The sequence below is a fragment of the Peromyscus leucopus genome, chromosome 15 (assembly GCF_004664715.2).
Source record: "Peromyscus leucopus breed LL Stock chromosome 15, UCI_PerLeu_2.1, whole genome shotgun sequence".
Lineage (NCBI taxonomy): Eukaryota > Metazoa > Chordata > Mammalia > Rodentia > Cricetidae > Peromyscus > Peromyscus leucopus.
This window is the reverse complement of record NC_051076.1, coordinates 26,923,150-26,936,330: the sequence shown is the minus strand read 5'-3', so window position 1 is coordinate 26,936,330 and position 13,181 is coordinate 26,923,150. Positions and strand designations below refer to the sequence as shown.

The 13,181-nt window shown below is 41.5% G+C and overlaps 1 protein-coding gene across 2 annotated transcripts; it reads right to left on the bottom strand.

The window, feature by feature from the left end:
* Positions 1–3,853: 3,853 nt before the first annotated feature.
* Positions 3,854–12,967, bottom strand: LOC114690754 (intelectin-1a-like). 2 transcript variants are annotated; one of them, XM_028865641.2, is made up of 8 exons: positions 12,860–12,967; positions 12,615–12,678; positions 11,241–11,339; positions 9,819–10,066; positions 9,339–9,497; positions 8,852–8,972; positions 7,937–8,040; positions 3,854–4,129 (listed from the first exon to the last, which is right to left on the bottom strand). In XM_028865641.2, the coding sequence occupies exons 2-8, from the start codon at positions 12,676–12,678 to the stop codon at positions 3,977–3,979; spliced, it is 948 nt and encodes a 315-aa protein (XP_028721474.2). In that variant the 5' UTR covers positions 12,860–12,967; the 3' UTR covers positions 3,854–3,976. The 2 variants fall into 2 exon arrangements, with proteins under 2 accessions (XP_028721474.2, XP_037067134.1); XM_037211239.1 differs by having other exon boundaries at positions 12,874–12,954.
* Between the last annotated feature and the right edge of the window lie 214 nt (positions 12,968–13,181).

Here is a 13,181-nt window from a genome sequence, read left to right as displayed (position 1 = left end):
CCTACTGAGCCTCCTGACCCAAGGTTAATTTTGTTTAATTAACACAAACACTAACTTTGAGTTCACAGTGTGATCAAATACACCCGAACATGGGACTGTCAATAGATAACTCATTCAGGTTTCCTATTGCTTTCTCTAATTGGAAGAAAGGTGTGTGAAAATAATGAGGAACCAAGAAAATACATGTAGTTTTTAGATTTTTTTTTTTTTTTTTTAGTTTTTCGAGACAGGGTTTCTCTGTGTAGTTTTGCGCCTTTCCTGGAACTCACTTGGTAGCCCAGGCTGGCCTTGAACTCACAGAGATCCGCCTGCCTCTGCCTCCCGAGTGCTGGGATTAAAGGCGTGCACTGCCACCACCGTTATTTATGCATGTGTGTGTGTGTGTGTGTGTGTGTGTGTGTGTGTGTGTGTGTGACACACAAGCCATTATGCTGTGGGGATCAGAGGACAATTTTACAATTCAGTTTTCTCCTTCTACTATGTGGATCTGGGAATCATATTCAAGTCATTGGGCTCGCTGGCAAATACCCCGAGCAGATGAGCCATCTTGTTGACCCCCACACCTTTAAGATGAAGAATGAGGACAAGAGGTAAGAGAAAAGTCAGCAAAGAACAGCTAGCAAAGGCCAGGTTATTAAGGAAGAGAAGGAAATGGGAAAGAAGTGGGGGAAGAGTACAGACCACAATCAATTTCTCATTCAGGACCTAAGAATTCTAGTTCATACAAGATAAATATTCTTCCTCTCCCCAACATTCATTTTAAGATTGTTTTGCTTGCATGTATACACACAACATATATGTGCAGTGCCCAAAGAGGCCAGAAGAGGGCATCAAATCATCTGGAACTGGAGCTACAGACAGTTGTGAGCTATGAGGGTGCTGGGAAAGAAACCTATGTCTTTTGCAAGAGCAGTGTAAGGTCAATTTAGAACACATAAGACTCTGTCAGAGAAAAAGGAGGGAGTGAGGAATAAGAGGAGGAAGATGGAAGGGGAATAGAGAGATGGATCAACAGTTCCAAGGACATTGCTCTTTTCAGAGGACCCAAGTGCAGTTACCAGCACTCACTTTAGGCAACTCACAACCTCCTGTAATTCCAGTTCCAGGGAATCCAATGACTTCTTTTGGACTCAGCAGGTACCTGCACATAATGTAGTGCAAATTACCACACAGAGACACGTATATACATACATAATTCTTTTACACATTTTTTAAAAATTTTAATCTTCAAAAACAAAACAAAGAAATAGTGGGTAAAGTGCCTCCTCCATGCCCTGTATGCCTCAAGATGTTTGGGAGGCTCTACTTAAAGAAATACATTTAGAAGACTGGCTGGAGGCCATGCCAATCAGAAGAACAGGTAAAAGTCTATTGTTGCTTGGAATCCTCTCACACACTTGGTTCAGATCAGTTTTATTATTATAGATGACTAGTATTAACCTGTATTTCTTTACTATCCTAAATAGCTTTCAAGGAATAAAACTTTACATTTTAAAATGAGTGCACAGGTATAATACCTTAAGCAAGAATAGAAATGTATATAAAGTATAACAAAAGCAACCTTAAATTTGTATCAATATACAAAAATCAATACCAATGTGAAATATTTGAGACCAGTAGTTGTTCTTTTAGTTTAAAAGTAGATTCAGCAATATACCTTTTTATCCTATCATTTCTATAGTCCCCCTTTTTCTTTTCAGAATGAGATCCCTAAATCTAATCTCCTTTGTTCAGCCTTTTTTCCTGACCATTACTGTTAACAACTTGTAACCAACTCCTCTAAATGATGACAAATATACATAACCCATAGAATGACCAAATACAACCCACCATTCCTCTTGGGAATGTGGATGTTGTGTTCTCTAGACTGCTTTCAGGTGTCTGGGGGGACAATGGTATCTCTAGGGGACCCTTAGAAAATTGGGATAATGATCAAGTCCTGGGAGAGCTAGTTGTTTTCTAGTCTTAGTGAGATGGGAAAATGTGGGGTTTATCTGAAGTCTGGCAGGAATAGTCTGTGAAGATGAACCTTCTCAGCCAGCAGCTTTGAAGCTGTTCTGGACGTAGAACTCTGAGGAAACTACAAGAGAGGCATCTGAGAGGCTGGATCACCTGGGCCACCCATTTTCATTGGTGTCTGGTCCCCTTGTTCTGAAATCACACAAACTTTTAAAGATAACATACATACCTGTATTAACACAAGTATGGAATGTGTGGTGTGCACAAGTCAGTTAAACATGATTTTTTGTTCCATGTTTGAGCAGGTAAAAGGCATCTGTCAACTTTATAAGTCTGGATGGACTGCATAACCAAACTGCATTATAAATGTCTATCCATGCCATATGAAAGGATGGCATGTAATAATAAGTCATGAGGACTCTGTAGCCAACAAGAGTCATCATGTCTCATCTCATTTCTGAGATGTTCCCATGCAGAGGGATCAGCTTAGATATCGATTGTCCTGTAGTCTTTCTTGTCTTCCTCCCCCAGGTTTGTAGTCAAGATCCTCAGGAATTCTCCCCTGGTCAAATCTGATCTCTATTAACCTGGAAGGAACCCACAGTCTTTCACTTCCTGTGGAAACAAAAGCATAACCTCTTCCCCAACATAATACATTTTCTCACTTCCATGTCAAGTTAAGGCATTTATTTCTAAAGTATATAGGTTGGTTTAACTCAGCAGTCGCCTCCACGGTCCAATGTCTCTCAGCAGCTTTTGCTTATTCATTAGCATTCAAAAATAATCAAAATTAACAAAGCACCATATAAGGCCCAAACTCCCTGTGTTATAGTATTTTCTAATCTTACAAGGCTTACTTTTTTATTACTTTATTTTTCTCTTTAAAGACTTTGTTATTTTTAAACTATTTATTTTTTTCTATGACTGTCTATACACTCTTTTTCTGTCTGGCCTTTACTTTATTAGGCATCATTCTCTGACCACGTGATTCAAACCTTGCACCCACCACGTAGCTCATGGTTGGCTGGCAGCTCAGACCCACAGGCAGCTGCTGGGAGGCACGTCTCTGTAATGCAGCCTTAATGAGAGACTGTAAGACTAGGAAGCCACATTCAGCTCCATTTCTGTGTGTTTGGAAACTTTATTTTTTAAAACATTCTCAGGTCTTATGTGGAAATATGTGTCTCTATGTTGGATGCCATTATGTGAATGAATTTTTCTTTGGGCTGCCAGCTTACAAAACATGACACCAAAACTTATTATTAATTACAAAAGATTGGCCTTAGCTTAGGCTTGTTCCTAACTAGCTTTTATAATTTAAATTAACCCACTTATATTATTAATATACATGCTATTGTGTGGCTCATGGCTTTTACCTCTTCTCCTTCGTGTCTGTCTTCCTCTGTGTCTGGCCTGCAATTCTGCCTTTCATCTTCCCAGAACTCTCTCTGTCCATAAGTCTCTGCTATACCTCCTGCTTAGCTATTGGCCATTTAGCTTTTTATTAATCCAGTCACAGTAACATATCTTCACACAGTGTAAAGGAATATTCCACAAAATTTTCCTGCTACTGTTTTGCCTTGTCCATGCTTAATACGAGGGGATATGCCTGGTCTTATTGTAACTTGTGATACCATGTTTGGTGGATAGCCCCAGGAAGCCTGCTCTTTTCTGAAGGGAAATGGAGGAGGAGTGGATCTGGGAGAGAAGAAGGTAAGAGAGGGACTGGGAGGAGAGGAGGGAGGGAAGGCTACTGACAGAATGTAATGTATCAGAGGAGAATAATTTTCTTTTTAATTCCCAGTCCTGATATTCCAAGAGAATCAAACAGGGGAACAGAACACTTTTGAAATCTCCCACCCCAGTACCAAATGATTCACGAAGACTCCAAGCCTGCAATGAACACAATTTATTCTCCTTTCCTGTGTCATTAGCATTTTAGTAACTTGGTAAGTTTTTCCTCGTGCATGTGAGTCCAAAACTGGAGCAGAAGTCTGGGTCCCACACCACAAGGTTCTCAACGATAGAACAGAAGGACGGCTGCTTCAGTTATATTCTGGCTACTGCTGTACCCACTGTGAGTTCCATATCCATCCCAATCAAATGCAGAGAAGTCGCCACACTGATCGGGATCAGATTTTGGGAAGTATCCTCCTCCACCAATGCAGTGCTGAAAAACAAGGGAAGCATGTAACAATGAGAGATGTTATGGTTTGAATGAAGTTCCCTCTCAAAAGGTGTTGTGTACTGAATGCCCAATGCCCAGTGTAAGTAACATTCAGAGTCAGAGCTTTGGTGAAGAAATTTTTTTTTTGGTTTTTCGAGACAGGGTTTCTCTTGTGTAGCTTTGCGCCTTTCCTGGAACTCGCTTTGGAGACCAGGCTGGCCTCGAACTCACAGAGATCCGCCTGCCTCTGCCTCCCGAGTGCTGGGATTAAAGGCGTGCGCCACCACTGCCCGGCTAAGAAATTTAATATGAGGACCCTGCCTTCATCTGAAGTTAGTCAGTAACAGAGTCACCATTTTGAACTGACTACTGGGAGGCAGTGGAGCTATGGAAGGAGGGATCTGATTAGAGGAAATACATCACTGGAGGTGTGACTATCATATTTTGAAGGGTATCTTGCCCTCGCCTTTCCTGGTCTTTCTTGGCTCCTTGCTCCTATGCAGTGAGGCATATTGCTCTGATATATCTTTTCTGCATGATATTTATCATGCCCTACTATGGATTTAAAAGCAATAGAGCCAAGTGACCATGCGTTAAAAAATTAGAGATCATTAAACTAATGAAGCCCCTTCCTTGTCTTAGTCAGGGTTACTATTGCTGTGATGAAACATATTAACCAATGCAACTTGGAAAGAAAATGCCTTATTTGATTTATACTTTCACATCACTGTTCATCCTTGAAGGAAATAAGGACAGAAATTCAAACAGGGCAGGAACCTGGAGGCAGAAACTGATACAGAAGCCATGCAGGGATGCTGCTTATTAGCTTGCTCCTCATGGAGTGTTCAGACTGTTTTCTTTTTTTTCTTTTTTTTTTTTTTCCTATTTTTCTATTCGGACTGTTTTCTTACAGAACTCAGGATGACCAGCCCAGGGGAGGCTGGGCCCTCCTTCATCAATCAGCAATTAAGCAAATGGTCTACAGGTTTGGCTATAGCTTGATGTTATGGAGACATTTTCTCAATCAAGGTTCCCTCATCTAAAATGACTATATCTTGTGTCAAGTTGTCATAAAACTAGCCAGCACATCCTTCTTTCCATATATTGTTTCTCTCAGGTATTTATCACAGAGGAAAAAGGCTGACTAAAACAGCTGATGAGTCCAGAGACACCTCAATAGCCAAGTTCAGTGAACTCTTCATCCCTCATCAGACTCTCTGTTGCCAAAAATCACTCTATTTGATGTATAAAACCCCCTTCCTTTAGTGGCATCACTGTCTCTTCCTTCCTTTCCATCAACTTCTCTGAACCTTTGTTCTCAGGTTCCCTGGCTAGACTTTTCCTTCATGAATTCCTTAAGTGCTGCTTCCCAAAGGGGACATATTTACAACTCTCTTACATTATGTTACCCCTTTAGTTTTAGTTATGAATAATTCAGTGATAGCTTAAAATCCCTGTCTCTAATGCAGATATTTCTTATTTTTAAGACTTAAAGATTGGAATGCCACTTAAAATCACTACTCAGGTTCTTCACACTACAGGTGACAACAAACAAACAAATCAAAACACGGTTACTTACAGTCACATACAACTTAAAAGTGGAGATTTATTTGGGGACGTTCAGTGACAGTTTTATTACTGTAAACAACATAGGCTGTACTTACATAAGCTAGAATGACTATGATGTTAGTAGGAAATACCAATCATCTGTGACCACCATTATATACCAAGTCCATCACTGAACTAAACATGTGACACTGGGGATGGAGAGATAGCTCCGTGCTTGAGAGCATTTGCTCCTCTTACAGAGGAGCAGGTTTGGGTCTTAGAACCCATATGGGCCTGACAACTGTTGTAACTCCAGTCCCAGGGCATAGAATGCCCTCTTCCAGCTAAAGGGCACCAGAAATTCAAGCAGTACACATACATATGTGCAGGCAAAACACTCACACATATAAAATTAAATAAATAAATCTGAAGTAAGACAAATTAAAATCCCACCCAAACAAATTAATAACATGGAGGCTGAAGAGATGGATCCAGCATTAAAATATCTTACTGCTTTACCAGAGAAGCAAACTTCAGATTCTAGGAGCCATTCTGGATCCCAGCACCCAATCAAAAGACTTTAACTCTAATTCCCAGGAATCCAATGTCTCCCTTTGACCTTTGTGATTACTTGAATACACATGTGCACATAAACAAATGAAGTCAAATAAATGTTTTAAATCCAGCATCATATGACTGCATAGCCCTCTGAGATCCCAAACATATTCAGCATCCAGACATCTTGGCTTACTATTTGATAATCACGTACTCAAATGAAAACTATGAAATTATCCAAAATGTTTTCTCTTCCCTTTCTCTGTATTTAACTATTAAAAAAATTAAAACCTTTGGAACACATTAGTGCCCATTCTACCCCCAAATTTTCACCAGATTCATCAGGCTCTCATTTGTATCATGGAAACCATTTCAATACTTATTTCCTTATGCTTATCTTTCCTCCATTAGAATCTATAACATCTAGGCCATCAGTGTCATCTTTCAAAGAAAAAGAAAGATGGGCACATCAATCTTATGTGCCCATTAAATCATTGCAGTGGTGCTCAAGATTTATACAGTCCAAAATCCACTGGTATGATGTAAAAGTTGTTTCCTGATCTAGTCTATGTTAACATTTCCAAAATGAGCTGTTCCTATATCCCACCTCCATGTTACACACAAACGTTGAAAACAGATTGCTACTCCTTTGACACTACATGCTCATTTCATCATTCCACATCACAGTCCCAATTTCCTCCTTGACATCATAGGTGCCTCATGTTGACCAGGTGAAGGACAAGCTAATGACTGAGGAATGAATAGACACTAAGACCTTCAGGATCACCTGCCAGCAGCTGACGAACCTTTTCTCAGACTGTTACTTTAGAGAGGGCTGGGTCCCAAAAGAACGTGTTATTTTTCTTTTTTTGAGACAGGGTCTTATTATGTAGCTCTGCTTGAACTGAAACTCATTATGTAGACCAGGATGGCCTCAAACTCACAGAGATCTGCTTGTTTCTACCACCTAACTGCTGGGGTTAAAAACGTGAACCACCATGCTTGGCCAGAACATGCTAACTTGTTACAGCACTCACTGTGGCAATAAAAGGGCTCCATCCTCAACCTGCCTTTGGCCACAAATTATTATATAGAAAACAACAAAACAGTATGAGTCTAATGATCTGAGGCTCAGGGGACATCAGGTTCCTGCAGTGAAGCTGAATCCACCTTCCTTGACAGTTTGTTGAGATGCCAACATCCAACAAGAGGAATTCCTTGTGATAGGGATGAGCACGGTCTGGGTGAGGTCTACCAGATGTCCAAGACTCTCCTAGGATCCCCATGACACAATGAAAATCTGTACAAGTCTTGGAAAGGGATGGGTTGGATCTGTTTCACTCTAAAAGCTAAATCTTGGGTGGGGAGTGACTCTCTTACAATCTCAGCTCCCAAAGTCTTGCACAAGACTTCATGATCACAAGTGTCACCTTGACTCCAGGTAACTGAGTGTTTTATCCTAAAATTTAAGCAAACAGCAACAGTGTATTAGAAGTTTGTAATGTTGACTATGATGTTCAAAGATATAGGATTTCTGTATCTAGAGTGAAGTTCTGATGCCTTAGATCAAGCAAGATTCAGATAAAAGTCACACTCTCATATATACACACACACTAACAGGACAGTCTCCCACACTCAGTATACACAGATTCACACTGGAAACTTCAGTCTTAGTCATGAGCATCTTTGATAACTACACAGACTCACAAACGCAGTGTTACATCCAGTGACCTTCATCCCAGCACACAAGGCGTTGGCTGCTCCCTCATTGTTAAACACTCTGAATTGGATGTATCCTGCAATGAATTCACCTGAAAACAAGAAACAGAAAACAGCATTCAATGAAAATGCTAGAAATAGCTGTCAACCCAGAATTTGATGGTGCCAGGTTCAGGATATATAGTCTAAAATATCAGACCCAATGGGGGAGCCTCATCTACTATCCACAGACCCCAAGAGCCAGTCCTTTTTTTTTTTTTTTTTTTAAAAAGTCCTCATCTGCCAGAGCTTCAGTGGAGAAACAGAAAGTTCTCTACTGAATATCTCCAAGGGCTTGTCACAGCAGTCAGCAAGTGCATCCATTCTGCTCCTGTTCACATTTACTTTGGTAACTTTTTTTTAAAAGCCTTATATCCAGAGAATAAATAAGAAGATTTGAATTATACAGCATAAGTTTAGCATTTCTAAAGGGTAGATGCCACATTGGATTCATATTAGACAACATAGCAGTCACCCATCACAACAGAAATAAAACTCCATTTTTTTCTGTTGTTCAGCCACATGGACATGGATCTGGCCTGTCCCTCAGAAACCTCTAAGTGATAATGGGGTTGCTAAGAGTACATTCTGAAAGTGTGTATCCCCAGTGCAAATGCCAACTTTCCTGCTTATGCCTTGTGCTCTCAGGCACGTTCATGGGCCTTCAGTACTCCAGTTTCCTAATCTGTAAAGTGTGTTAGCAATAGCTTCCAACCCAGGGACAATTAAGTGAATAAAGTGAAAGAAAATACAAAGTTTCATAGAAGAGAAACAGGCTGTAGTGCTTGGTAAATGACTATTAGTTATAGTAACTGAATTTATCACGTGTCCTGCAGAGGGTTCAGAGAAGCATCAGAGACTCACTCTGTCCAAGGGGTGAGTAATAAGCGGCTGTCTTCTGAGCATCACCAAAGTCATAGACCACAGGTATTGCTGGGCCATTGTCAGTCCCACACTTTCCTCCTCCATATTTCACCGAGTAATTCTACAAGGAACAAAAGAAGTCACTGGGTAAGGACTGTAGCATTGGCAATCCCAGGAACACTGCCCTACATATGTCCAGTAACTGAGGTTGTTTCCAAACCAGTCATATAAGAAACAATCCTTTCTTTCGTCTGTATCTCTCTGACACCCTAGACTCCTCTCCATTTCTCTTCTTTTCTCTCTCCCTTCCCAATTTCTCCTCTCCTCTCTTCTCCTCTCCTCTCTTTTCCACACACCCCTACCCTTTGCCCTCCTTGGCTCACTACACTTTAGAACAAGGGAAACATGGAATACAACCCACACAACCTCAAACACCTGCCTCTTTCTAAACCCCTGAAAAGCAGCCTCAGCCAGCAGTCTCCAGTACCTGGTACAGGCCAAACAGATTGTGACCCATGTCCTGCAGGAAGCCAGTGAAGGTGCGGTACCTCAGCAGGGAACTGTCCCTCCAATTTTTCAGGGGGCTCTTGTTGGGCACATGCCAGATACCCAGATTTTCAGCCTGGATCTTGAAGTAGCCGGGGTTCTGGAAAGGAACCAACACTGAGCCTGACCAAACAAGATTTCATCAAGCAAAAGACGCACATGCAAAGTCCTTGGCAGAGCTGATATCTCTGGGCTCCAGGTAGATAGATGACCAGCCATGCTCAGATACCCTAATTACAAGGACAATGGTACCCACACCTAATTACCTAAAAGCCTACTTGGGAGGATGTTGAGATTCAAGGTAAATATTTTTCACTTCTTCAGCCCTATGTTGAAGGGCATCATTCCAACCCACTCCCCGGCATACTTGTGCTACACTCACATCCTCACCTTTTCCCAAGTGGCCACAGAGTGTACCAACCTTGTAGTCATCACTTGTGGCCCCCTCTGCAGACCCAAAGGTGTTGTAGTTGGCCCAGTTGCCATCCCCCTCTGGGTAGTCTATTGTGTTGCCTTGCTGACTGGACCAGCGATCGCCCACTGTGCACTTCCCACCCATGTTGTTCTCATGCACACTGGCCACCAGGGTCCAGCCACCACCTGCAGTGGTCATGTCACAGAAGGTCTGGTAGATGACACCATTCTCCGTGCGGAGGAAATAGAGGCCATCTGTAGAGAGAACCAGTTCACAGTCCTGTGTACAGGCTCATTGTCCTTCTCTGCTCCAGAAGCAGAATGACTCTAGGAACTACAACCATGGCTAATGCCTCATTCCCTGAGTGTCCTGTCACAGGTGTCTTTCTGATTGAGTTCAGAAAGCCAAGCTTCTGTAACTGAGGCAGAACACAGAATTACCCAAACTGGCAGTGAAGTATCTCCCAAAGTTAAACATAGTATTATCAAAGGACTTAACAACTTCACCCAGTAGATACCCGAAGAACTGGAAACAGGGACTCAGCTATGTACATTCATGCTCATTACAGCTCTAATGTTGAGACCTGAGAGGCAGAAACAAGTCCAATATTTCTATACAGAAAAAAGAATAAGCAATATATTCTGTGTTGTCTAATATGCAGACTATATATTGTGTACATTCCTATATATCCAATAGATCAAAAAGAATGAAGTGGGCTGAAGAAATGGATCCATGGTTAAGAGCAAGCACTGTTCTAGCAGAGGACTTGAGTCAGGTTCCAGCTCTCACGCTTGTCAGTGTACAAGTGCCTGTCACTCCAGCTCCAGAGGACTAGATGGCCTTTGCTGGCCTCTGAAATAACCGCCTGCCTGCACATACATGTACACATTACCAAACACAGACATGTACATCTATATAATAATAAATAATAATAATAATAATTTTTAAAAACACATTAATTACTTTACAACACATATGAGCCTTGAATCATGCTAATGAAATAAGGCAAATTACTTATATGCAATAACAAGAACTGACAGATTCATAGAAGTAGAAAACAGCACAGCAGATCACATGGAACACAGGAATGTGCTGCATGGTGGCTGCAGAATTTCTACTTAAGGAATGAAAACTTTCTGGAGATGGATATTGGTGATCTATACCATTGTGAAAGTTGTTCTTGACTATGAAAGCCCTTCAAATTGGTTTAGTGGCAATTTTATCAACTATGTACATTTTATAACATTTTTGTATCAAAAGAGAAAAGCTGATCCAAAGAACAAAAGCCTGATTTCCTAACTGGGTTATTTGTTTGTATTTTTGAGACAGGGTCTCCCCAGGCTGCCTAGCAGCTTTCAGTCCTCTGCCTTTAGACTTTCTCCCAAGTGTTAAGATTACATTGTGTTCTTTAAATGCTTTGTCACTCACCTTGTGCCCAAGTCATCTCCTGCTTGATTTCCTGGCAGCTTCTGAACTGAGAGGAAGACACAAGATTGGCCCATCTGTTGGTTTCCAGGTTGCCTTTAGCTAGAGAAGATTTAGAATTTCACTCTCATGGGACACCCAGAATCCCCTTGTTATTCACCCTCAAGTCATTCCATGACTTCTGAAATCCTCACTCCGAGAATCAATAAGATTTGTAACTAGGAAGAAAGACAAGAAATTTGAAGGTGTGGAGAACTTTGTGTCCAGAGTCTGTCCTAAAAAGGGAGAATAAAGTGAAGTCCAGCTCTGTAGTAGAAAAATGCAGGGAGCCTAATGTGCCTGAAGCATGGGTAGTGAGGTCGACAGTGCAGAGGCTTGACCAAGAGACCCTGGAATAAAAGCCTTGCAAACTAGACTCACTCTGCACTGTGCTCTGAGAACCTAGAAGGGTGGGAACAAATAAGAACTCTGGAGTCAGAACTACTCAGGTGTAAGCAGCTCTATGTTTACAAGACAAGTACTTTTGGATTGTATTTACTGTGTCAAGCTTAAATTCCCTAGAGCCTAATATCAAGCTGGAAAAAAAAATGTCATGTGGAGATCAAGTAAGATGGCATTTAGGGACTTGCCCTTTTCCTTTAAATGGTAGTGAAGATGAAATACACACTTTAAAACAATGATGAGTTCTTGTAGGGAGCAGAATTGAAGACAACATTCTCTGGGCAAAAACCAGACCATTCACTTGGTATTGGAACCCTAAAGCAAATGTCTAGAGTGACTAGGATGGGACACAGTTCTTGCAGAAGTTCCCCTAGAGCTACACACAAGTACAGAATCTGTACCAGGACCGACCTCAACAATCTCATTGCCGCTGGCCATTTACTTCAAGAGACAATCAGCACCCAGCCTATATGTCAAGGCATCATCTCTATGGGGGATGAACTAGGTTGTGTTTACATGTCCAGGAATATAACAAAAAGAGACTTTTATTTTTGCAGAGTGTGGGAGTGGGAGAAAATTAGGAAAGACTTGAAGGAGGAAAAGGAATAGGTAAACAATACAATTATACTTAATTTCAATTTTTCATAGGCATGATTGGCCAAGCAGTGGTGACCCATGTCTTTCATCCCAACACTCAGGAGGCAGAGTCAGGCAGATTTTTGAGTCTGAGGCCTGCCCGGTCTACAGATCAAATTCCAGGACAGCCAGGGCTACACAGAAAATCCCTGTCTCAAAAACAAAAAACAAACAAATAACAACAAAAGCATGATCTCTGGCCTTTAGAGACCCAGGTCCTGGAAGCCACCCAGTCTAGTGCTGACTGCCTTTAAAGCTAGAGGCGACCTGTGGAATCTGGGGTCCTGTAGCAAGACTCACCCACATTGCAACTTCTGGTGGCTAGGATGATAAACAGCAGGAAACCAAGTTGGGTCATTGTCATCTAGAGAAAACCAAGATGAAGCTCAGTCTCTATTCAGACCATCTTTTCCCCTCATCCCTGTCTCAGCTCCTATCTAGTCCTACTTAAAGGTTCCTTCTTTTCCTTTAAGCTACTCAAATCTTCGGGTCCTAAATAGACCTGAGCTGGAGTCCACTTTCCTTATTCTGTTCACAGGAATTACCTTCCACTCTGTACCTAGCTGAGTCGCCAGCTGAGTCCACGTAAGCTACTCTCTCTCTCTCTGCAGAGTTTCTAGTGCAGTCATGTTGAAGCTCTTTTCCTTTTATAGGAAGAGCCTGGTGAGAATAGCCCAGACTTCACCAGGCTCTCCCTTTCCTGGCAGGATGCCACTGGAGGGGCAATTTTCATTTATTCCAGAAAAGTTCTTTGTACAGTGATGACTCATGGGATTCAAAGGCTCAAAAAGACACACATTATATGTCATATCCTAGCACTATTACAGGTTTGGGAATTTCACTGAACTTTGTATTTTCCAAAAAGGA

Excerpts from the sequence above, each read along its gene's own strand:
- LOC114690754 (XM_028865641.2), bottom strand. The coding sequence starts at position 12,678 with ATGACAATGACCCAACTTGGTTTCCTGCTGTTTATCATCCTAGCCACC. Across the intron at positions 8,973-9,338 it reads ATCTGTTTGGCCTGTACCAG|AATTACTCGGTGAAATATGG; the intron begins GTACTGGAGACT and ends TGTTCCTTGTAG. Across the intron at positions 8,041-8,851 it reads TTACTCACCCCTTGGACAGA|GTGAATTCATTGCAGGATAC; the intron begins GTGAGTCTCTGA and ends TCTTGTTTTCAG.